This window comes from Dreissena polymorpha, chromosome 1 (assembly GCF_020536995.1).
Source record: "Dreissena polymorpha isolate Duluth1 chromosome 1, UMN_Dpol_1.0, whole genome shotgun sequence".
Lineage (NCBI taxonomy): Eukaryota > Metazoa > Mollusca > Bivalvia > Myida > Dreissenidae > Dreissena > Dreissena polymorpha.
In genome coordinates this window covers 90409904-90436373 of record NC_068355.1, presented here as the reverse complement: position 1 = coordinate 90436373, position 26470 = coordinate 90409904, and the positions used below count along the sequence as shown (strand labels likewise).

At 36.7% G+C, this 26470-nt stretch overlaps 2 protein-coding genes across 7 annotated transcripts in view; one reads left to right on the top strand and one right to left on the bottom strand.

Annotated features, from left to right (window-relative positions):
- The window catches only part of LOC127840121 (Fanconi anemia group J protein homolog), an 85642-nt gene extending 65251 nt beyond the window's left edge, over positions 1-20391 (bottom strand). For 3 of the 6 annotated variants that reach the window (XM_052368590.1, XM_052368614.1, XM_052368622.1), the window contains exons 1-6: positions 13013-13064; positions 10660-10815; positions 8959-9106; positions 7369-7440; positions 6730-6812; positions 5640-5737 (exon numbers count right to left, since the gene is read on the bottom strand). In XM_052368590.1, the coding sequence (XP_052224550.1) occupies positions 5640-5737; positions 6730-6812; positions 7369-7440; positions 8959-9106; positions 10660-10764 (506 nt within the window). In that variant the 5' untranslated portion in view covers positions 10765-10815; positions 13013-13064. Of the gene's footprint in view, positions 1-5639; positions 5738-6729; positions 6813-7368; positions 7441-8958; positions 9107-10604; positions 10816-12952; positions 13065-20318 lie in introns of those variants that run through there. The other 3 variants (XM_052368605.1, XM_052368600.1, XM_052368624.1) reach the window with 3 other exon arrangements.
- Positions 15857-21316, top strand: LOC127840163 (uncharacterized). The gene is made up of 2 exons (XM_052368657.1): positions 15857-16029; positions 20620-21316. The coding sequence occupies exons 1-2, from the start codon at positions 15895-15897 to the stop codon at positions 21208-21210; spliced, it is 726 nt and encodes a 241-aa protein (XP_052224617.1). The 5' UTR covers positions 15857-15894; the 3' UTR covers positions 21211-21316.
- The last annotated feature ends 5154 nt before the right edge of the window (positions 21317-26470 follow it).

The window sequence follows — 26470 nt, the reverse complement described above, 5'->3', positions numbered from 1 at the left end:
AAAATTATTTCTGTTACCATATAAATAGAGAATATTATATGAGTTTGGGATAAAGATCAAGTTTATCATGCGAGGCTTAGAATTGATGTAGCGCGAGGCTTGCCGAGCGCTAACATGATTCGTGCTGAGTATGATAAACTTGATTTTTTTCCCAAACTCACACAATATTCTATTTATCCGATTATTTCCTCTCTATTTTCAATGAATAATTGTCAAATATCGCATTTTTTGATGATTATGTTTTTCTGTTGTTGACAAAAACAGATTCTCCAATTTTCGGAAAAAAACTAAATCTGATCTAAAAATAGCGATAGTATAAAGCTCATGTTTATACGATCGTTGTTATACTATGGATTTTCATCTAGTAATAGGATAAAAAAACATTTTGGTCTGAAGAAACAAACATGCATAATTATCTTCTTACTTGCATTTTCACAAGATGGATAGTATCTGTAAACGTAGTTATAGCAAACTAACTTTATTTCTTTTCGAGTCGTTGTAGTATCCAGTTTTTTTAATATCACTAATTTCTGTAACCATAGCAACCACAATCTGATAGAAAAATCTGAAACTTAATGGGAATTCGACATATGGCCTTATAAAATCCTATTGAGTTTAATCAACCCAGCTTAAGCACTTGAGTTAATGCAGGCTCCAGATTTTGTTGACGACATATGGGCGAACAGATCAACAAAACTGAAATCATCATCATAAATATCAATCTCTTGACCAGAATGGCCATTGGGGGGAAATGAGGGACGACCGTACAGAAATCCTCCTCAAGTAAGATCTGTTGTGTGCTACTGAGAGTAATTCATCCATGGGAACGCTGGCGACGTGTCCAAACCAAGCCAGCTTTCCCATTTGAGGGTCACCAGTAGAGCTCTTGTGCATTAATAAGTGTTGTATTCATGTTCCAGACATACCGGTACTCTTTGGTCTTGCGCTCCATGTAGGAGATGCCGAGCAGTCTTCGGAGACATTTATGTTCAAATACCTGTATCCAGCAATGAGCCGGCATGAAGCACAAATGGGATATTGACCTTAGCTTTTTTTTTTAAATCAGAAATTGGTGAATTTAAGGGCTGACGAAATAGTCTTCTTTTTTAAATGACAAAATTTCATGCTGACAAAAATAAATGATTTCACAGTAGTATGATGTAGACTACGGTACGTGGGACTTATAGCGCCAATATTTGGTGGGGAATCTGATGGAACTGCTTGTCCACATCCTGCTCAGTCTGGCCATCGCTGTGGTCGCCATGGCAATTCTTATTCAGACCTCAGCGGTACTGGTACCATCCTTTGACAGGGTTGCACCCAAGAACTTGAAGCTGGTCACTTCTTCTGGCTTCCCATGGTGATGTCTGCGCTGGTGTTGGTCCTACTGTTCACCATGACAGGGTTCATACAGATTTTATTCAAAGAAATTCAAGCACTTGTTAAGCACTTTTCAAGGGAAAAAAATCCAAATTCAAGCACTTTTTCAGTCCGACATACTGAAAAATGTATACATATATTATTTTTGTGTCCAATACTGACAACATTTTTCGCTAAATTGGTCCCTTCTTGCTTAACATTCTTTGTGACTTACAACAGTCTGCACTACACTGATACCGTAACAACTGTTTTAATCAAAAGTAAGATATTTCATTATGATATAGTACCGTAATTGACCAAAGGCATTACACATTCTAAAACAAAACCCGTTATTTGTATTGAATATGTATTCTAAATGTTCACTCTTCTGGTGGCTTTACAACGCGGATTACCCCATAATAGACATCTCTATATCTGTTCTGCATACTTAGAATTGGCGTTGTCAATAACCCAAGGGTACTTCAAAAGCAACCCTTTCTGAAAAATGCACTTATTCACTGGCATATTTCTGCACCGTAATGGCATAATGCATACAAAAAAAGTAGACAAATTGGCAACATATGAGTAGTAGTTACCTCCCTTACATTATAAAACCCGTACCGATCCAGTACCTGCTAGTATAAACAGATCGGAACTGTCATAAATCTTGAAAAAAAACTACGACTTCGGACTCATGGAAAAGACATGAAAATATGTATTTTTAACCTTAGTACAGGCACCGTGTACTTAAACAAACGCCACTAGCTGCGGTGTTCATCTCACTGTGTTCGCTTACCAATATGAACCCCGCGATGAGTGTTCAGATCAAATGTCGCTTATAAAAGAAAACAGTGTTCGCACCTAGCTGTAGGATACCGCACCTGGACGAGTTTTAATTGAGTGTTTGATTATTCAATTTACAGTTTGAAGCCAAGGAGAACTCATAACTGATTGTAGTAATCGTATTATCCCGAGTCTCCAAATTCCCCGATACATACGTTTCAACAGTCTCAATCGCATACATGCAACTTCTCCCATCTTTATCCATTACTCAATAATACCGTATACATGTATGCCCAATTCCCATTTTTAAAATAAAATTATGGGTGGGTAGACGATTAGAGTCATAAACACAAACGTTTGCAATTTTCAAAAGTATCAAATGAATTTCCTCATATGATTCTATTTAAAGATTTGATGAAATAAGGGCCCAATCAGGACAGTTGTATTGCAACATGTGTAAATCATCTGACACGGTTTGCAGCATCGTGTACAGCTATTTTAGGTTACAACTTCTACATGAAATAAATGAATTTCTTTGTTCTGATAAAAAGCGCACGAAAATTGGCGTGGGTCAGATAGGAGGAGCGATCAATATCATCGGATCAATATGACGTGAAATTATCTAAAAGCTTGGAAATAATGAATCTGTTTTTAACATTTTTAATTGTTATTATTTCAGTTTCAAGCACTTTTCCAGCCAAATTCAAGCACTTTCTAAGCACTACTCAAGGCTATGGTTGAAAATAAGCACTTTTAAGCACTCTAGATCGTTTTTAAGCACTTTTCAAGATAAACCTTGATTTTCAAGCACTTTTCAAGGTCTGTGCGAACCCTGCATGAACTTAAACTTCCATTCTTTATGCTCTTGCTCTTTCATAGAGTCTGTTAGTGAGATCTTGAAGTTCACTGCTGGTGCAATCCATGAATATCATCAGCGAATCTCAAGTTGAAGATGAGTCTTCCACCAATGGAGATAGAGGTGTGGTGGTTTCCTAAATATCCCTCAATGTAAATAACAAGTTTCAAGCACCAAGCTTTCATACTGTTCAAGTTGTTGCAGCAGCTAGATTTTAGTATTCAGTTATTCTTGTATCCATAGCATCTGTAACCATAGCAACCACAACAACAAACTTGAACAGCATGCATTTTTATCAATATGGCCCACTATCTACATACCAAGTTTTGTCAACCAATCTTGGGTATTTTTTTAGTTATGCAATGTTACCTTCCAATATTTACACCTCTATGCCTTTCATGGTTTAGATTCTATGCTGTATAATACATATCATTTTCTTCTAGGGCGGGCTATCTTTGACCCCAGAGGCATCACCAAAGCCCTTGCTGTTTCAAAGATCTTTATTTGTAATAAATGCGACCACAAGGGCGTGTTTGATTTTAAGACAAAATGATTGGAATTAGGTACATACTGCAGCGCTAAATGACACTGCATTACAGATGTGAAAGCCCTGGGCTTTGCGGTTTCATACACGAAGATTTTCCCTAATTTTAGAGATTTCAGAGGTATTCCCTATATAAAGACTATTTACAACTCGTACACCCCACAGTTGGGGCAGTTTTGACACAAGGGATATTACAGTTGGATATTGGAACAGTTTTCATAGAGCACCGCCCAAGGCATACATCTGTGAATCGTTTGTCAAATCATGCTAAGCACCTGAGAATGAGAAGTCGTTTTTTTTGTTTTGGCAATGGAATCACACATATTATGCACACTTATAAGATGGCTTCTTGTCAAGAACACATTTTATTCACCACCACCCTCGACATAGAAGTGGAAAGATGTATGATTGAGATTATTGAGAAATTGAAATTTCCAATGTGACTGATTAACAAGGGACAAAGTTGTCACAAAACCAGGTTTTCAATTTGAAAAAAAAGTCTGATAAAGGGAGACAATTCAAAATGTGCATTGTTACCCCCTTGCATAAGATTCAATCTATTTTTACTCGTGGCGACCTTGATTTCAATTTGGAAAAAAAGTGTGAAAAAGGGAGACCAACTCAAAATGTGCATTGTTACTGATCAAAGTTACCCCCTTTGTTTCAAAATCAATCTAGTTTTAGTCGTGGTGACCTTGACCATGGAGATATTGACCTAATTCTTTTGCACGACACACCGTCCAAAGATGGTGAACAAATGTGCCAAATGATTTTAAAATCTCACAATGAATCACATAGTTTTGGCTGGACAAGCTCATTTAAGGCCATTTTTGACCTTTGTACTCAAAATGAGACCTTGACCTTGGAGATATCGACGTAATTCTTTCGCGCGACACACCGTCTAATGATGGTGAACAAATGTGCCAAATGATTTTAATATCTCACTATGAATGACAAAGTTATGGCCCGAACAAGCTTGTTCCGCCCGCCCGCCAGCCCACCAGAACGCCCGCCCGCCGACATTCACCAATCTAATAACCAGATTTTTCCTTCGGAAAACCTGGTTAAAAATTGTATGTTTGATGTTGTGTAAACTTTATGTGCTACATCTTTTTCTTCTTTTCCGTTTGTGTTTGTCCATTACCATTGGTCCATGTCAACCATACCAAATGTGCCATCCTCTGTAAATATGGGCTTTAATGCATGTGCGTGCAGTGTCGTCCCAGATTAGCCAGCGCAGTCCTCACAGGCTTATCAGGGACAAACCTTTACGCTTTAACTTGATTGTTGCTAAAAAGAGACTTTCTAGAAACAATAAATATCATAAAAGCGGAAAGTGTCGTCTCTGATTAGCCAGGCTTATCTTGGACAACACTTATGCATTTAACCCCTTTTTCACAGAGCAAAACCCATATATATTTGTAAATAGCCACAGGCAATGATAGACAATTCTACCACGGCATGTGACTTGTTTTCTATATACAAAGAAGGAAAACTACCGTGGGTTATTACCCCGATATACCAACAGATATAAGTATGACATCACTTTGATTGTTCGCACACTGTTTATGAATGAAGACGACGTCATTTTATTTTGATTGTTGTGGTGACGTCACGTTTTCGCGGAAAATTGGAGGACATTTAGTTAATATAATTCTCATTTATAACCGTTAAATCGCAGATAACTTATTCATGAAATCGTGTTAGAATCGAAATAATCTACGTGTAAGCGTTGGTTATTGCGGTAATAACCAATGGTATGTCGTTCCGATGCTTGTTATCAAACCACTCGGGCTACGCCCTCGTGGTTTAATTCCTACGCATCGGAACTCTATACCGTTGGTTATTACCGCAATAACCAACGGTTACCCGTTGATTATTTCTTTATTAGAAAACAATCAAAAAATGTGTACTTCAGTCTTTTCCAAAACAAACACAAACAGTCTTTAATGTCTGCAACCTCTGGCATCAATTCTTCTTAGACATGCAGATATATTAACAAAACAATACCGGTACTTCCAAGGTGGCACAATTTACTTGAAGTGTTTGAAACTGAATTTAAAAGGTGTATATAATTTCTCAAGTTGAGTTCCTTACTTCTCCCTCCGTTTCTGGGCAGCCTCCCCAGTCCCACACGTGCAGTCACCAGATTCCTCATAGGCAATAGTAACATAGCCACGCTTTTTAACTTCAGGCTGCAAAATGAACATGCCATACATACCGGTATATTAATTTACTCCACAAACGCTGCTGCTTACAACTATAAAGTCATATTTTAATGGTGTACATTAATACAATGCAGCCTCGGTCTGGGAAGACACTTTCCTCTTGTATGGAATAATTTGTTAAAAGGAAGTATCTTCTAATAACAAAACCAGTCGTGGCCAAAATTATTCTCCAAGATTGGCCTGTGCAGAATTGCTACAGGATAATGAACAGTTTAATAGTTAGTGAGTGTGTATAACAAACAAGTTTATTTAATAAACAAACAATACTGTATTTTTCATTGAAGGATGATGGATTTAGAGTTAAGTTTACGTCCTCTCATTTCAATGCAAAGCATGATTCTTGAAGCATATTTCTAAATGTTCAAATCATATCAATTAAGTAGAAATTAGTGCCAACAGTGTTTCACGTTTATTTATTTTTTACAGTTCTTTACACATGATACATACACATAAATTGTGACTCTTAGAGGAACCTTTTCACAGATATTGGCATGTTTTGATTTATCATTAAATGCTTTATATTGATAAATGTAAAAATTGGATTGAAAAAGCTCCAGTAAAAAAACAAGAATATTATTCTCTTCCCTTTAAACCATTTAATAAAAAAAAAATTGTAATTGATATCTCCTGCCAAATAAATTTTGTTTATGGTTGGGTGCAAATCCCTTGATATATGGTAGTCATAAACAATTATTAAGTGTAGGGTAATTCTTTTTAATTCCTATGAAGTTTCATGTTGATATCTTATAAAGTTTCTTAGATATAGCCCTAAAACGTTTTGTGACAGACAGACAGACGGGCCAACAGACTGACGGACAGCGCCAATATTATATCCCTTCCCCCCTTGGCAGAAAAGATCAATTACTGGAGAGTACAAATTAATTTATTCCCAACTAAATTTCCAAATAGCTGTTTTCTAAAAATGGAGGGAAATAAAGCCCTCTACATGATAAGCCTACCAGTTTTGGAGAGGGTTTCTTGGCTGGTTTGAAATCCTCTTCATCACTTAGTTCTATGGGGTTATCCACACCATTGGCAGCTTCTGTCACATGGTAAAAACAGTTATGAATAGGTGATTATTAACCCTCACCTGCACACACAAAATTGTCAATCTATAAATTAATACTTAAACATGCAGAGCTGTGTCAATATGATATGTACCGTGCAATTACTGGTATAAGGAACTTGTAAAGTGACTTTCACATTAGCAAGTGATGGTGCATTATAATGCATCGTCAGTATGCCTTACGGTGTGCATACAGTGCTGACATAAAAGTCTTCAGTCAATCCTAGAAGCCGTCTAACAAGAATCATACGAATTAATAAAAAGTGTAAACAAGCCCATATGCATAGCTTAGATTAGTATTCCTTGGGATCTTTAACATATAACATGTAGATGTACCAAAGCTTGGAGTAATTCAATGATATAACCTGGATATTAACTGAAAGATTTCCTTTGTTTGTAAGTTAATATACTATTTTCCGTGAACATTTTTGCCAAAAATATTTTTTGTTCTTAACATACTATTCACTTGAAACTTATTTTGGGGTTAAGTTCTTTAATAACACAATGTGAATACCCTGACAAAGAAACTTGCCTGTTTGCAAAGTGGTATCTACCTTCCTGTCAGACTTGTTGGTCTTGCACTGACAGGACTTGCAACAGGCATCTGAAAGCAAACCAGTAAAACATGTACTGCAGGGTAACAGGCATCTGAAAGCAAACCAGTCAAACATGTACTGCAGGGTAACAGGCATCTGAAAGCAAACCAGTCAAACATGTACTGCAGGGTAACAGGCATCTGAAAGCAAACCAGTCAAACATGTACTGCAGGGTAAGACACTTATTGTGTGAAAAACTTGGCTTAGTACACATGCTTGAAATGTCATTCCAGATAAGTCTGTGCACTAAGCATCAGCTGTTCTGGGACAACACTTTCTGTTTATATGGAATTGTATGTTTAAAGTAAGTCTCTTCAGACCTAAAACAGAGGAAAGTGTCGTCCCTGATTAGAAAATGAGTCCCTGATTAACTTAACACACATGCAATCGGGAAAGACATAATAATGAAACTTTATGGCCCCTCTGAGAGAAAAAATGGTCTTTCTGACATTAAGACATCAAGTAAAACATAAAGAAATAAACACATGATAAGTAAAAGGTTAAATTTCAATTAATTTACAGCATTAAAGCAACAAGAACTGCATCAAAGAAACAAGATCCTATGTCCCAGTCAACTCAATGGAATGTCCTGATTTTGCAGTAGTATTCAAAAGTAATACCATAGATAAAGCTCTAAACTTCAATTGGATCAATCTTCAAATGTAGAGAAAATTTAAACTACTAAAATCCTCACATTCCACTTTTAAAACATACTTGATAAAAGCAGCGGAAAATTAAATAGTATGATGCATTCGTGACTATGCTAAAGCTTTATTTATATTCATTAAGGATTGAATAAGATAATTAACGTCTTCCTTTGAAATTAAATTCATAATCAATTTAAAAAGTGCCCAATAGGCTCTCAATTGCTCAACTGAGTTCAAGGTCCGCCAAATGTCCAAGACTTGACCTGGTGACAAAGCCTTTGACCTGACCTGAACAAGATTCGAAAAATGGCCTAGAAATTGTCATGATAAACATTCGACCAAGTTTTTTCGAGCTAGATTAATTACAGTGGCTTCAAAGCCGGGATCAACAAGCAAATTCGTTAAATTGATATCCCCCTCCAATATGCTTCTGGACACAAAAGTATTATATTTGACACTTAAAAAAGCATTTGTTCAAGTTACAAAGGGCCATAACTCTGTTATTAAAGGATGATGTACAATGCCATTTGGCGTGCATCACCCTCTTATCCATTTATATACTCATGCCAAGTTTCAATGAAATCTGCCAAAGCACTTCTAAGATATGGCTCCGGACACACACAAAAAACATTTGTTCAAGATACAAAGGGCCATAACTCTGTTATAAACTGATGGTGTACAATGCCATTTGGCGTGCATCATCCTCTTATACATATGCATACTGATACCAATTTTTAATGAAATCCGCCAAAGCACTTCCAAGGTATGGCTCTGGAATGGACGGAAAGACGGACGGAAAGACGGAAGGACAGACGGACAACGCCAAAACAATATCCCTCCGCCTATGACGGGGGATAATAAGCATCTCAGCCACCCTACCTGACTGCTGTCTCATGGCATCCTGTGTGATCCTCTCATGTTGAGCATTCTGCCAGGCCAAGGCAGAGCAAAGCAGTGCAAGGCTTTTACCACTGCCAGTTGGAGACTCCAGCAAACTGTTCTGCCGCCGCTCAAGACCCTTGATGACCTGCACAAGTCAAGGAAGTCAGTAAAAAAAATTAAAAGACTAAAGCAGATTCAAAAAAATTGATTTTCTGCATACAATAAAAATGAACTAGAGCTTTGTCACAGACGTGACGAAAACCCTCACATGCCACATTGACAGAGAATATTTAGCATGTTGTCTTCACAAAAAACAGTGGATACCATGCTCAATGTTTAAAATGCACTAAGTGACCCTGAGACCTAGTTTTTGACCCGGCATGGCCCATGTGTTCCAACTTGGCCTTAAGATTATCTAGATAAAACTTCTGACCAAGTTTGGTGAAGATCGGATAAAAACTACTTGAATTAGAGAGCGGACAACATGCTGAATGTTTAAAACGCACTAAGTGACCCCGTGACCTAGTTTTTTACCCGGCAGGGCCCATGTTCAAACTTGGCCTAGACATCAACTCTATACAACTTCTGACCAAGTTTGGTGAAGATTGGATGAAAACTACTTGAATTAGAGAGCGGACACGGACCGACCGACCGATAGACAGACCGACCGACCGACAGACAAGTTCACTCCTATATACCCCCCTTAACTTCGTTTGTAGGGGTTTAATTAAATTTGCCATCTGAACCCTCCTATCTGACTTGACTGTTTTATACTATCTTTTTATTGGTACAAGACGTTCAAGGTATGATCTTCATGCAGACAAAACTGAAACAAATGAAACTTGCTTTAGGAAACTGGGGCTTATAAGTATGTGTATACAGTTTTATGCCCAATTAGCCTATGCAGTTTTAACAGGTTAATCAGGGAAAGCAATTTCCAATTTTATTGTATTTTTTGTTTAAAGGGAGTCTCTTTGCGAAAATCTGACCCGTGTTCACAAAACATTTTTTTGCAATCGAAAATCGATTTGGCTTGTAATTGAAAATGGATTTCCATTGTAGTTGATAGGCAAAAATGAAAATCGATGTCAGTTAAAATCGAATTTCGATTGCAAAATTGTTTTGTGAACACGGGGCCTAGTTTTTACAATCAGGTATTTTCTGTGATGTAGATGTTGGTTTAATTTATGACACACACTAAATTTTGATTGAATGTCAAGCACCAATTTTATTATATCTGCAAAACTAGCAGGCCTGGATGCAACAACAAGAAATTATAACCACTCTGTTCAGTGGTCTATCGTGGACTGTCCTGTCTAATACAAAAAGTTACTGTTTATATACCCATATAACACTAGACGGTTGAATGTAATACATGGTAAGATGCGTAACTTTAGCAGGTGTAATGTAATTAATAAATGACATTTTGGCCTATCGGCTTGACAATACGTGGGGAAGTTGGCTGGGTAAATTAATAACTGGTAATAAGGCCACACCATTAAATAGTTGCTTTTGTTAACATAAGGCCACACCATAAAAATGTTCTTTTTGTAAATAAATGATTTTTCAAATGTTAAATAGATAATGTTAAAATAATCGCTAAGTTACAATCCAGTGACATTGCAACTGGAGACTTGCATTACCTTATCCATCATGCTGAACTGTGACGGGTAAGGCTTGCACTGGAACACACATTACCTTATCCATCATGCTGAACTGTGACGGGTAAGGCTTGCATGGGAACACAACCTTCACACCACTGATGAAGATAGTCCTCTCATCCGGAGATGAAGTGGCCATCATGAAGTTGTAGATAGATGGACAATCTCAATGATTTCAACACTCAACAGAATGCTGCAAGAAAGAAACAAACTGGATGCTACACAAACGTGTTTGGTCAAGGGTATGTGCTATGATGTAGCCAAAACACAATAGGATTGTCACAGTTACATACATTGTAACTTCAATACAGTCGATTGGTGTATAGCGGATTTTAGTGAGTAACGGATAGCTATAACGTTTTTTGCAAAATACTTTCATTTATGTTAAGATTTATAGTTTTCTTTTAATTGAATACAAAAAGCCTATCGTTGTTAAGTCGATTCATGTTTTTGTTGATGTGTGTCAATGTTTACAACTGTTTCTTTTTTCGAAAGCAAAACAAGGTCACGTTATGTACGCACCGTTTTTGTGACGACAGGAAAAGTGCAGACAAATGGTTTCTTGAATTTTGCAGATTTTGTTTGGTAAACATAATGTTCATTGATGTAATATTTTAGTATTATGTGTCCTTTACAAAAGTAAGAATGCTCAGAAACCAAATTGATGCGTACCATATAAAATAAGCATGAAACTCGGGATTTAGTGAATTACGGACATGTGTTGACCCATATTCAGGAATGTGGGGATTGTCTCAAAATAAATATAAACTCAATTGAAGTTATCCATGTGGTAAGCGTGTGGCTATGAAATTAATAAGTAAAAACATCATTTTTAATGAAAAACAATCAAATTATAACGAAAAATCGATTTCTCTGAAAACATATTTTCCGCGATCAAATCTATATATAGATTCAACTCAAAATGACCTGAATATAGGGTGCATCGCTTTGAACAGCAATTAATTCATCAATTTTGCAGCGATTTCCATGAATTTGGTCTTATTAAACGAAGAAATGAATTTCCTTTCTGGAAATGTACATATATTGCAATTATTTTTTACAAATGCTGAGTCAAATTTCAATAAATAACACGATACACATGTTATCCGATAAAGACCTAAGCGATCCGGTAATGGCTGAATCAGTGTACATGAAATTCGCGCTGTAAACAAATAATATTTTTCGGAAATTTAAAACCGCTGGCATGTTTCAATAGGAAAGACATGTGTCTATCTAGGTTTAACGGTTTAATTACTGAATGCATGGTGTTTACGTTGAAATGAGACTCGAAGTCCTTAGCTATAGTAGTATAGTAATACACCAATCGACTGTATAAAAAAATATTTTGCTATAAGTATTTCAAACTAATGTTATCAAAATAACAAGAACATTCAGTGCGTCATTTAAAAAATCCACGACATTTTAACAACCGTTTCTCAATTTAAGAATCTAAGATGTATTATCTTCAGTAAATTTAGAAAAGTGGAGACTGGAGTGGCGGTAGAGACTTATGGTAGCAGTACACGGAAGGAAGCAGAAATATGCGAATTGGCCCCAGTCAAAAAGTGAAATATTGGGAAAGGGTTGGTTTCAATGTCAAATTTGAGGGTAATAGGTCTTATTGTACCCCCAAATTGCATTAAATCCCAAGAATATGACCATTTTCAAATGCGAAACTGTGGGGTCATGACCTCTTGTTGTTGTTGTGTTCTTTGTTACTCAGGAAGGGCAACTGCGGTAGGCATATTGTATTTTGGGTTCTTTTTAAGCTGGAATTGCTAGTAGGGTCACGCTATGAATTATTGCGCGAAAACCACCTGGATACCTGGTATTTATTCATGGTTTGATGGGTTGTGCTATGTTTTGCGTGTAAAAATATCATTCAAAAAGCAGGCTATCATTACGTTTCATTCGTCCCCAGCCACTTTTGTACATGGTAAAAAGTTGATTTTGAAGCCCCTTTTTTGGGGCCTTGTCATTCTTTCATTTTTGTCATTAGTATCACCTGTACAGGTTCCATATGCTCTTTTTTTATCTTAAATGTAAGTTTCAGACTACTCGTGTGCAGTGAATGTGTTTTTATGATTGCAGGTTCGTTGTTTTCTGAATTTAGCGTGGTGGAGATCAAGAAGGCGTCCGCGGTTCCGAGAGAGTGTGTGTCTACTGTGGTCTACGACCTATCCTAAAGTGATCACATAAAAAAATGTAGAATACGTCGCGAAATTATGTTGCTTGAAATGAACTGCACGCTATAATTATATATAAATATATTTAATTATGAAGGATACAAAGAATAATAATAAATTAAACTTCTTTTAAATCAATCTTACATGTAATTTTAAGCGTAAAAAGGTACACGATGAAAAAGGAAACTTAAAAATGCCTAGGACCTTAGTTTGATGTTAGCGCCATTTTTGTTTACTAATTTCCGCTTTCGTCCGTATCAAAATCGAAAATCCACGAACGGGTTAACAAAAGTTGTCTTTCTTGGGAGCTAGCCAAAACGGCCCCAGTCAAAACGAGCCCCCGTAAAAATAGTCAAAACGGCCCCACTTTGGTCAAAACGGCCCCAAAGAAGTTTTAAAGTTGGTCAAAACGGCCCCATTGTGTAAGAAAGAACTTTGTTCAATATTGTATTTATTTGAAGATATGCATGTTGAATAATCAAACATAACAATTGTTGTTAAACATAATAAGTATCAAATAGTTCATAATAATTGTCAAGAAAGAATGAAAAATGAGATATATAAGTAAGATTTCTTGTACCGTTGCACGAGTTCATTTGTACAGTTAGTCTTATTTATAAGACGCGCAAAGAATTAAGAAATACTTTTTAAATGGGCTACATTCTTTGCTCCAAATATTCCCAATATAAAAAGTATCTTAATATTGGAGAGCGTCAACAAGTTGGACTTTAGTACAGTTCACTAAAAGTTGGTTTATGCCTCGGTCAGAAATAATCCAATCGCCGGGTGATGTGTCCGATCTCAATGCATCGGGACGACTGGGCACGTCGGAGTCGTCCGCCGTCCGATGAGTGACACAGTTGACGTCAGTCACAAATACATACCGATCACCGTCCGATCTGTGGACGACGTATTTTTCCGATCATTGGGCTAGCGCCCGGCCGATGATCTCACGGTCACCGGGTCATTTTGTAGCTTAGGGCGGCGTCCGGATTAATGTTTAGTCTCACATAAAATTTTACCCGACCTCGGCCCAGAAAGGTTTCGCGTTGAGATCGAAAAAAGATCATTCACGTTGCGTGAAGCATAATAGTATCAAAGACCTAGAATTCTAGGTATTTGATTGTATAAATGAATGCAGTGCACATACATTTGTTAAAACAAGAACACATGCATATTAAATGAAGTAATTCTGATATATTTCACATTGACATAGGCAGTATAAAAATCTGTCTTTTATGCACTAGCTGAAATTCTAAAGAAAAAAAGTTTTACAAAGTTATTCGAAAAAAGCACCACTTACCGGTACCCACAAAGTCACGTGATCCTTCACCCTGGTTAAGCAACATGGACAGTTTTGGACGAATTAAATATTTTTAAAACATGTTATTTTTGGTTGGTGTTGTATTCTTCGCTGTGAATCCTAAACACTAGCTATCTACCGATCATACTTGTCCTGAAGGAATTGAGAAAAAAACTTTTTACCGTCACGTGAAATGTCGCCTGTCTCTCTTCGAGTCTGACTATCGAAAATTGACATTACAATGCAACATCAGGCAGCAGGATCACGTGACTTTGTGGAAACAATGTTTCTTAAGAATTCCAACTACCGGTAGTGCATATAAGACAGAGTTGTATGCTGCTTATGGCAGTGTGGAATACATCAGAATTACTTTATCTAATAAGCATGTGTTCTTGTTTAAAAAAGCAAAAATAAAGTTCTTAACAGTAAGTTTACATTCTTTCCAGCCCGTGTGTAAACCCCTGAAAATCCCGCTGATTCTGCACTCTGAACACGACGCTCGACAATGTAAATCAACGTAAGGCGACGCATGACATTTCAACACAACACACGACGGCGTCTGCATGAGCGGAAGTACCCGGAAAATTAATGGTAATTGAATTGCATATTACGGCAATTAAAACGCATATCATAATTTAGTTTAATATTCAAGTAAAATGTTCTATGTATGTTGATGTGGATTTTTTTAATTAGTTGCATTATTTGTGTCTATTTAGAGAGTACAAAATATATCACGCGCTTAATGCATGGGGCTGTTCATAAGATTTCATTTGATACATATTTTGCTATGTAATATTTTTGGCATTTTATGTCCCCCTTTCAGAGCGAGGTACGGGGACACATAGATTTTTGCACCTGACCTACTGTTCTTGTTTTCATATGTCGAAGATTTGTGTCGCGTCGGCAATTTTAAGCAGAAGAACACGTGTTTTGATAATTCACTGCGTATTTACTTGTTATTGGTCAAAAGCCCTCAGTGAGTATTGCGAAAACATAAGTTATTAGTGTATCAGATATTTAATATTTGTAAGTCGTTCTGTGGAATTTCTAACAATAATATTATGTTAATTCATGAGACTTTTCGACGTTCAGGTTTTCATGAAAAACATGGCGCGTGTCAAATATGGGCAGTTTTTCAAGTAGTCAAGATAAATCTGAAATAGATGGATAGTTGTATCGAATTATATCAATATCCCCGGTCTGTATTCGTTATTGATATTAAAAATCGACGTTCTAAATCAATGCCATCATATCACTTAGTAACCTTTCATCACATTTCATCTATATACAAAGCGTCTTAATTGAAACGTCTTTTAGCGATATTACCGAGTATTTAATTGTTAATGAATCGATAAAAGTGAGTGTTCCTCTAATTAAAACATTAATAGCCCGCTTCCCTTACAGCAAAATTATGAAACAATGGACACGTGACAATGAAGTCTGTGTAGACAGTGGCGACACGTGTCAATTATCACATTTGAGCGCGTAATTAAAGCAAGGAAGAAGCGTGGTATATATTGATTACATACTCAATCCTTTAAACTCAGTTCGAACTCGAGACATTCAGAACATAGGGTGTACACGCAACAAAAGAATAAAACATTATTATAAATTAACCATGCTTTTAACAGGGAAATCAGCAGTAAGCGTTAGCTATGATAGGAAGTTAGTCACGTGTTCGGTCGACAAGACAACCAAAATTTGTGATGTCATCAAGACGGTAACGTCATCAGACGATTACTGGAGTTACATTGTCTTCGAATGCTGCGAAGGCGTCGAGAGAATGGTGCCGGCAAACTCATCGGTCTTGAAACGAGTGCGATCCTGGGGTGCCGACCGCAACAAGCACTCCCTCGTGGTCAGACGCGTTGATAAGTCTACTTGCAAAATGGCGACCATTTCGTGTGTCAAAAGGAAGGTTAAGCGTTTGGCGGCACTGATAAAGAGTCATGTGGTGACCGATAAACTCTCCATGCAGACGACACTTTGTAAGAACTTGAACGCCAACAGTGACGTCACAAAGCATTTTGCAAAGGACATACAAAGCTTCGTGCCGGACGAGCTTCATGGAAAGTTGTCCATCATGAAGCGATTTATTCGAGACTCAGAATTCTACAATCATCGCAAGCGGGCTGACGGCGCAGACGACACGTTTTTAACACTTCCGGCGAGGACGCGTGGTGACGGTCAGGACGAAGATGACAGAGTTGTTCCTCTCAACAGGACGTTCGTCAAATACTGCAACATGGACATTGCGTTTTTGGACGAAACGTGTGCAGAACGTGACGTAAGTGAATTGAATCAGTATATATTTTATGACGCCATGATGTCGGATTCAGAGAGCGCTTTCGGCGACGACAGCGACTGCAGCAGTGTTTGTGACCTTGAAAAGAATGTGTCTGACTTCAGCGAAGTTGATGATGTCATGGAAAGTTACATGGTTACCATTGTAGAAGCTGGTGTACAGAGTGACGAAGGGTTCAGCTCGACGGGAAGTGATGACAAATAATTTATTGTAAACAATGCTGAATCAACTGTTATTGTTTTGTTATTTTGTTGTTTTACATATATTGATCTACTCAATACTTTTTTGTGCATAAATAAATGACGAATTCTTAAAAGTGTGTTGTTGTTTTAAAAATTCATATGAAATTTCAATATCGACACCCTTAATTTTGCAGATAACTCCACTGCTACTGCTGCTATTGCTGCAACTGTAGCTCTTACTATTATTATAACAGCATCAACAGCTAGCACCACCTCCACCATCCATCCGATGTTGATGTACACTAACGGAATTATACTTTAAAATATACATTATGTTAGTTTCAACAAAGAGTGGTTTCAATTGAAGGCCAGCTACATAAAGACGGGGTCAACATTTTAATACTTTTTTAATGCTTATTTCGACGTGTTTTTGTTATATCGGATTCGAGATTTTAGTAACATAGATTACTGAAGCATTGAAACTATTCTATTTTCAGGTATGGGATCGTTCTGTTCCTATACAAATATGCGCTAGAAGTGACCAATAAAATAGAGAAGACTGCTATACTTTAGAACAGGCAGCTTGGTTTATGTATTTTTCGCATAGAGTCAAGTTGTCATGAGTGAAATACACTTTGGCCTAATAAATATCTTTAGCTCTAGCTCTGGACACTTATTTCCCCGCCCCACTTTGAGTTAAATGGAGGGGGGAGGTGGAGGGTGGAGGGGGGACGTTTATGCAAATTCATGACCAATCCTCACTTAGTTCATGTGTGCGGGCTCGGATGTTTACTTCAGCGCTCTACCAGGTTAATTAAAAGAATTTCCACATTAATACAATTATCGGGTATATATTATCAGAGAAATCGAAATTAAAAATTTTGAAGTATTATAAAAAAACATAACGTGACACCGTAGGCAATTTTAACCCATCTATGCCTAGCGTCCAGAAAAAAAGGCCTTGGCAAACAGCGTAGACCCAGAAAAGACGTCGCATGATGCGACGTCTCATCAGGATCTGCGATGTTTGCTTAAAGGTATTATGCCTAGCGTCTAGAAAAAAGGCCTTGGCAAACAGCGTAGACCCAGATGAGACGCCGCATGATGCGGCGTCTCATCAGGATCTGCGCTGTTTGCTTAAATGGATTGCTGTAAGAAATATTCTAAATATAGAAATCCATATACTAGACATCCCTAATTTTGTAAATAAATGGATCCAACTTAGAAGAATGGGAGAGTCCGCTAGGCATGAATGGGTTTTAGACCGGTAGTGCATAAAAGACAGATTTGTATGCTGCTTGTGGCAGTGTGAAATGCAACAGAATTACTGTATCTAATAAGCATGTGTTCTTGCTTAAAAAAGCAAAAATAAAGTTCTTAACAGTAAGTTTACATTCTTTCCAGCCCGTGTGTAAACCCCTGAATTCTGATTCTGCACTCTGAACATGACGCTCGACAATGTAAATCAACGTAAGGCGACGCATGACATTTCAACACAACACACGACGGCGTCTGCATGAGCGGAAGTACCCGGAAAATGAATGGTAATTTAATTGCATATTACGGCAATTAAAACACATATCATAATTTAGTTTAATATTCAAGTAAAATGTTCTATGTATATTAACGTGGATTTTTTTAATTAGTTGCATTATTTGTTTCTATTTAGAGAGTACAAAATATATCACGTGCTTAATGCATGGGGCTGTTCATAAGATTTCAATTGATACATATTTTGCTATGTAATATTTTTGGCATTTTATGCCCCACTTTCAGAGCGAGGTTGGGGGACACATATTTTTTCACCTGACCTACTGTCCTTGTTTTCATATGTCGGAGATTTGTGTCGCGTCGGCATTTTTAAGCAGAAGAACACGTGTTTTTCGGCGTCAGCTGTATACGCCAGCTTTTCACCTTAGCCTGACCTTTGTTAGCGTCCAATAGAATTCAAATAAAACTTCCCGCGGCCAAGTACAGATGAATACACTTCATTGACTGCATTGGCTGATTTGATAATACCACTAGAACATTGGAAACATGTCCGCGTCTTTGTAACACTGTTTTACTGCGTGTTCAGCATGAAACAGTTTTATCTCTAATAGAAAGGCTTTATAGATAGAACAGTTTTACACTCAATCTCGACATCAATACAGTTTGTGCGTACATCTTTTATTTTCAGAGGATTTTCAGCGCGAGAACGTTGTGTACTTAAAGGCCATGTTCTCATATTTAGTACTGACTTCCATATTCCTGTCAACATGTTATATGTAAAAGTATAAAGAGCAGTGGAAGCGATGCCTCACTTTAATGTGTTGCATTTCAACCCGCGAGGTATAAGGGGTCAGTTCGCGGTTAGTGTGTTTGAATGTCAGAGTTTATATACAGGTCAGACCTTCTGTGCTGTTCGGAGTTCGCGGTCAGTTATATAATAGTTATATAATAAAGACGCTATAGCGTGAACTAGGTAAACCGGAATTTTCTTTACCACCAGAAAGATGTGAAATGAAGATATCCAGCGATATTATTTTATGGCATGTCAATAATAGATTCTTAATGTGTTTTCAACAATACCATGATAAATATTATTTTTAATTAATTAACAAGAATTATTCCATCATATTTACTAATGTATTATTGCAGCATATTGACTAATGTATTAAGTATGAGCGCGATGATTCTCGATACTGTTAATAATCGAATCAAATACACGTAGCAATTCCCGATAAACCACTCAAACAGGTTTGTTCGAAGAACGCGCGTATACATATTTAAAATATGTACGGAGACTTCGCGTGTGGCCGGTTGACTTTGGTTTTCTTTTTTGTATCTATAGGTTTATGACCAGCAATATGTAATAATGTAAAATAAGCCGCGAAAACTCCGCGTAACATCCCGTACTGCGTTTGATGCAGCTAAAAACTGCACAGAAAAAGATATTAGCTAAACTTGATCTCATTTATTTAAATCTTTACCTTCCATAAACTTCAACCACAATCAACGCCGTATATCTTTTTTAAAGATATTTCTTGTTGATAATTCACTGCATATTTACTTGTTATTGGTCAATACTCCGTGAGTATTGCAAATACATAAGTTATTAGTGTATCAGATATTTAATATTTGTAAGTACAGTACAAGTCGTTCTGTGGAATTTCTAACAATAATATTATGTTTATTCATGAAACTTTTCGACGTTCAGGATTTCATGAAAAACATGGCGCGTGTCAAATATGGGCAGTTTTTCAAGTAGTCAAGATAAATCTGAAATAGATGGACATTTGTATCGAATTATATCAATATTTCTGATCTGTATTCGTTATTGATATTAAAAATCGACGTTCTAAATCAATGCCATCATATCACTTAGTAACCTTTCATCACATTTCATCTATATACAAAGCGTCTTAATTGAAACGTCTATTAGCGATATTACCGAGTATTTAATTGTTAATGAATCGATTAAAGTGAGTGTTCCTCTAATTAAAACATTATTAGCCTGCTTCCCTTACAGCAAAATTATGAAACAATGGACACGTGACAATGAAGTCTGTGTAGACAGTGGCGGCACGTGTCAATTATCACATTTGAGCGTAATTAAAGTAAGGAAGAAGCGTGGTATATATTGATAACATACTCAATCCTTTAAACTCAGTTCGAACTTGAGACATTCAGAACAGGGTGTACACGCAACAAAAGAATAAAACATTATTATAAATTTACCATGCTTTTAACAGGGAAATCAGCAGTAAGCGTTAGCTATGATAGGAAGATAGTCACGTGTTCGGTCGACAAGACAACCACAATTTGTGATGTCATAAAGACGGTAACGTCATCAGACGATTACTTGAGTTACATTGTCTTCGAATGCTGCGAAGGCGTCGGGAGAATGTTGCCGGCAAACTCATCGGTCTTGAAACGAGTGCGATCCTGGGGTGCCGACCGAAACAAGCACTCCCTCGTGGTCAGACGCGTTGATAAGTCTACTTGCGAAATGGCGACCATTTCGTGTGTCAAAAGGAAGGTTAAGCGTTTGGCGGCACTGATAAAGAGTCATGTGGTGACCGATAAACTCTCCATGCAGACGACACTTTGTAAGAACTTGAACGCCAACAGTGACGTCACTAAGCATTTTGCAAAGGACTTACAAAGCTTCGTGCCGGACGAGCTTCATGGAAAGTTGTCCGTCATGAAGCGATTTATTCGAGACTCAGAATTCTACAATCATCGCAAGCGGGCTGACGGCGCAGACGACACGTTTTTAACACTTCCGGCGAGGACGCGTGGTGACGGTCAGGACGAAGATGACAGAGTTGTTCCGCTCAACAGGACGTTCTTCAAATACTGCAACATGGACATTGCGTTTTTGGACGAAACGTGTGCAGAGCGTGACGTAAGTGAATTGAATCAGGATGAAATTTATGCCGCCATGATGTCGGATTCAGAGAGCGCTTTCGGCGACGACAGCGACTGCAGCAGTGTTTGTGACCTTGAAAAGAATGTGTCTTACTTCAGCGAAGTTGATGATGTCATGGAAAGTTACATGGTTACCATTGTAGAAGCTGGTGTACAGAGTGACGAAGGGTTCAGCTCGACGGGAAGTGATGACAAATAATTTATTGTAAACAATGCTGAATCAACTGTTATTGTTTTGTTATTTTGTTGTTATATATATATTGATCTACTCAATACTTTTTTGTGCATAAATAAATGACGAATTCTTAAAAGTTTGTTGTTGTTTTAAAAATTCATATGAAATTTCGATATCGACACCCTTAATTTTGCAGATAACTCCACTGCTACTGCTGCTATTGCTGCAACTGTAGCTCTTACTATTATTATAACAGCATCAACAGCTAGCACCACCTCCACCATCCATCCGATGTTGATGTACAATAACGGAATTATACTTTAAAATATACATTATGTTAGTTTCAACAAAGAGTTGTTTCAATTGAAGGCCAGTTACATAAAGACGGGGTCAACATTTTAATACTTTTTTAATGCTTATTTCGACGTGTTTTTGTTATATCGGATTCGAGATTTTAAGTAACATAGATTACTGAAGCATTGAAACTATTCTATTTTCAGGTATGGAATCGTTCTGTGCCTATACAAATATGCGCGAGAAGTGACCAATAAAATAGAGAAGACTGCTATACTTTAGAACAGGCAGCTTGGTTTATGTATTTTTCGCATAGAGTCAAGTTTTCATGAGTGAAATACACTTTGGCCGAATAAATATCTTTAGCTCTGGACATTTATTTCCCGGACCCACTTGAGTTACATGGAGGGGGGGGGGGGGGGGGTGGAGGGGGGACGTTTATGCAAATTCATGACCAATCCTCACTTAGTTCATGTGTGCGGGCTCGGATGTTTACTTCAGCGCTCTACCAGGTTTATTAAAAGAATTTCCACATTTATACAATTATCGGGTATATATTATCCGAGAAATCGATACTAAAAAATTTGAAGTATTATAAAAACAACATAACGTGACACCGTAGGCAATTTTAACCTATCTACGCCTAGCGTCCAGAAAAAAGGCCTTGGCAAACAGCGTAGACGCAGAAAAGACGCATGATGCGGCGTCTCATCAGGATCTGCGCTGTTTGCTTAAAGGTATTTCTGTAAGAAATATTCTAAATATATAAATAAATATACTCGAAATCCCTAATTTTGGAAATAAATTGATCCAATTTAGAAGGATGGGAGAGCCCACTAGGCATAAATGGATTAAGCAAAACAACCTGTGTTTTCATATTTCAATGCGTACATGTATTAACATTTTTATGGACAAACTTTGTTTGTGATTTTTAAATACAATAAAGTTGTAAGTGTATCAAATATTTAAAACTTCAAATACAGCATAAGAAGTTTTTTAGAATTTCTCAAAATAATGTGTTCATGTTATGATACTTTTCGACTTAAGGTTTTTATGTACAACATTAACACGTAAAATCGGCGACAGTTAGATTATTTTTTTTAACTTCGCAAATAACATATGGAATAGATGGACTTTGTCTCTAATAAATACCAATGTCTTATCTATAACGCCTAGTTATTATTGATGTTAATCAAACGACACTCGTCATATCATTTAGTGACCTTTCATCATATTGCATCTATATACAAAGCGTTTTAATTAAACGACAATAAGCAATATTTCCGAGTATTTCATTGATAACTTATTGATTAATCGCGTGATTGTTTCTCTATATTAAGACTCTATTAGCCCGCTTACCCAACAGCGCAATTATGAAACAATTGACACGTGTTTAAATGATTTCCGGGGAAGACATGGGCGGCACGTGTCAATTATCTCCGTTGGACATGTAAATAACGAGAGCGCCGATGGCGTTGAAAGTCTTTTTGCAAGATACAGGGAATTTTCTGCTGAAGTAAATGTTTAAGGATTAGTTGACTGACTGAAAATGTAAAAGGCTATAAAAAGATTTTTTTTATGAAGAACAAGACTATTGCCAAGCAATAAAAGTCCCCTACCTCGCACGAAGCAGTCATATAGTTGTCTCCCTTTGTTTCCAAGGGACGTAATTCTTTTAAATTTGCGTTGTAGATGGTAACTTTCTAAAAATATCTCGCTTTTGCCAATAACAAAATTGTTTTACGAACGAAATTTGTTTTAGTTTCTAAGAACGTTTTTTCACGTAAAACGGTCTAAGAAAAATAAAGTTAAAATGGCGTAAGCAAAATTCTTGGAAGAAAATGTTAGAAAAAAGTTTCTAAATTAAAAATTGTAAGAATTACGAAATACTATATTAAAAATCTATTTTGTCTGCCCAAAATCAGTGAAGGCTTGGAAAAGACAATCATTTCCCCTGTGATTTTGAAATGCGGTATTACAAAAGCCTGTTTGCGTTGCAAATAGACTAAACATATGAAGTAGCGTGGCATATAAATAGTTAATTGAAAATCAGTTTGAACTTGCGTCAGTCAGACCAACCTGTGTATAAGAAATCACGCCGGTCATGCGGATACTTTGATAACGGTCGCCATTTTGACATCTTGCATTTTGTATTTATGTTTTGTAAATTGGGGTTTCAGACACGGAACATTGGCTTGCCGATGAATGATATAGCACTTAGTATTGCGAAGAAAGCACTTCGCGGAAAAACGGTGGATTATATGAAAACAACACTGGATGATCAGTACATATTTCAACAAAATAAAAATACTTATAAATAAATCAAGAACGTGCTTACTATTCGAATTTAAAGATCAATATGTCTTTTAATGTTATAACATGTCGAAATTGTAGTTTATTGACGTATATAGAAAAATGCAAATGTTTAAAGAGTCGAATGCCACATTTTTATGGACACTTTATCAGCCGATCATCTCAATGACAATGGCACTTGTTCACGACTTACCAACACCTTTTGACAGTTATAACTTATTTTGTTAGTGAACCAGACATGCATAATTTGCTGTTGAATACTGTTATAATAGGGGGACAATAATTAACAATTTCTTTACTTACGTTAATTACAATTTTGCTTCATTTTTCTTATCGCTTCGTAATTAATATAATAATTTTGTTTTTCATGGGATATTCTTTTAAAATCTGACCATTTTAGCGTGAAACTCAAATATATTTTCTTACACCTATTGTAACGAAAAAGCTTCCCTCTCGATATCTGCTATATTGGTACCACACCAATACTCACCGGTCTACAACATATCGGAGTGCCATTTGTTTTTGGTTTTAGGTCTTCGTCATCCGACGTGTCCGTGATCGGAATCAAAGTGTCTATAACATTAAGCATACCACATATTAAAACATGCATCTTCGTTCATACGCCATTGAATACTATGAAAATTTCAGGATTGTAAGCACCGTAATTACTCTTAATCACGCCGGGTATGCGGATACTTGGATAACAGATGGCACTTCGATACCAGATAACAACAAGAGCCACGCGCGAGAGTTGATTTCTTCAGCTTTTTTGCAATTATGTTCTGTTCATTTGGTTTTCAGAAACGTAACATTCTTTGGTCGATTAATGGTATAGTACTTCGTATGGCGGAGCAAGCAAGTCGTGAAGACAAAAAGTGGATTATAAAAAAAATAGATAAAATTTCATCGATAATCGTCATGAATTCGATGATCAGTACGTATTTCAACAAAATAAAAATACTTAGAAATAAATCAAGAACGTGCCAACTAATCGAAATAAAAGATCAATATGTCCATTAATGTTAAACATGTTAAATTTTAGTTGAATAAGGTATTAAAGGAAATTCGAATGGTTTAAGAGTCGGATGCCAAATTTTCATGGACACTACTTTTACCGACCATCTCAAAGAAAATGGCACTTCGATTCCAGATAACTCGACACTTTACCAGATGAAACACACTCTATTTAGTGAATCAGAAATGCAGAATTCGCTGTGGAATACTGCTATAGTAAGCAGGCAATAAATAAAAATGTATGTACTTACTTAAATTAAAAACGAATTACCGAAACATGTTCTTATCCCTTTGCAATATGATAATAAAAGGGAAAGGGAAGTGTAAAGGGAAGTGCTTCCTATAAGTAGAGCTCAATATAAAGGGAGTTTTCCAATCTCTTTTAAATTTGGTGGCTAAGCATTAGTATCGTCTTCATAATGCGATTCTAATGAGCACCAATAACAAAGGATTTTATGAGGTGTATTGGCCGCTTTAAGACCCCTTGCTCCCCTTATCTATAGTCCTGCTATAAGTTCAATTAAACACAGTCGTGTTGATCCACATGATCCGTTGTATTTTCAATTCTCTTAACCTCAATTTACCACTTAAAAGCATTTGAATCTTATAAAAAAAATTGCACTTATAATATTAATTATATAAATTAATAGTAATAAGATTTTTCAAAACGAACACCGCCATTGGTTATATTTTACATGTGTATGTAATTACGTTATGCATAGATTCCCAATGTGTCGGGCTTGACAATGCAAATTGATTCGTACTTCAAAATGTTTGGTAAGAATAGCCATAATATTTCAGGTAGAAGATAAAACTCGGTTATCAGAGTGCCCAATTTGTTGAAAGTCTCTGTTATCCGAAGTGCCCTATATCGGAAATCAAAGTATCCGCAACTTCATGAATACCACCTATTAAAACATGCTCTATCTTCGTTTATATTTCATTGAATACTATCAAAAGTTCAGTTTTTGAAGCACAGTGATAACTCTACATGCTGGAATATCGAACATTTCTTGCAATATTTCTAAGTAGTTTTATTTTGTTGAAATGTTTACTGTTCATCCAGTTTATGCTGTTTTCCGACCGAATTTTCAATTTTTGGGGGAAAAATCTACCATTCTTCCGTGTTGTTTTTCTTTGCAATAGAAAAGGATACACCATTTATAAACTCGACCATGCGCCTTGTCTAAAAAACTTATCTTTATGATATAACTTTAAAAAAAACACTGATGAACTTACCTCTCGCGCGTGGCTTTTGTTTTTATCTGGTATCGAAGTGCCATCTGTTATCAAAGTATCCGCATACCCAGCGTGTTAATGCTGGAATATCAAACACTTGTGCAAGAATAGTAACAATATTAATAATTGTGTTTCAAGAAGGAGACAACACTCGGATATCTTTTATGGCAAATATCTTAAGAAATACGTGTAAAAAAACTTTCGCACGTGGCTTTTGTTTTTCTCTGTTATCGAAGTGACATCTGCTCTCGAAGTTTCGCCATAACCAATGTGGAAATAAGTCTATAACCTTATTATAAAGTAAATAAGCTTATAACAGGGACATGTGCCGTCGGCTTTAGCTTTGATACGAAGTAATGCATGTTTGTTCGACAAGAAAACCACAATCCGTAACGTCATCAAGACGTTGACTTAATCAGATGAT

Excerpts from the sequence above, each read along its gene's own strand:
- LOC127840163 (XM_052368657.1), top strand. The coding sequence starts at position 15,895 with ATGGTGCCGGCAAACTCATCGGTCTTGAAACGAGTGCGATCCTGGGGT. Across the intron at positions 16,030-20,619 it reads TTTCGTGTGTCAAAAGGAAG|GTTAAGCGTTTGGCGGCACT; the intron begins GTTAAGCGTTTG and ends GTCAAAAGGAAG.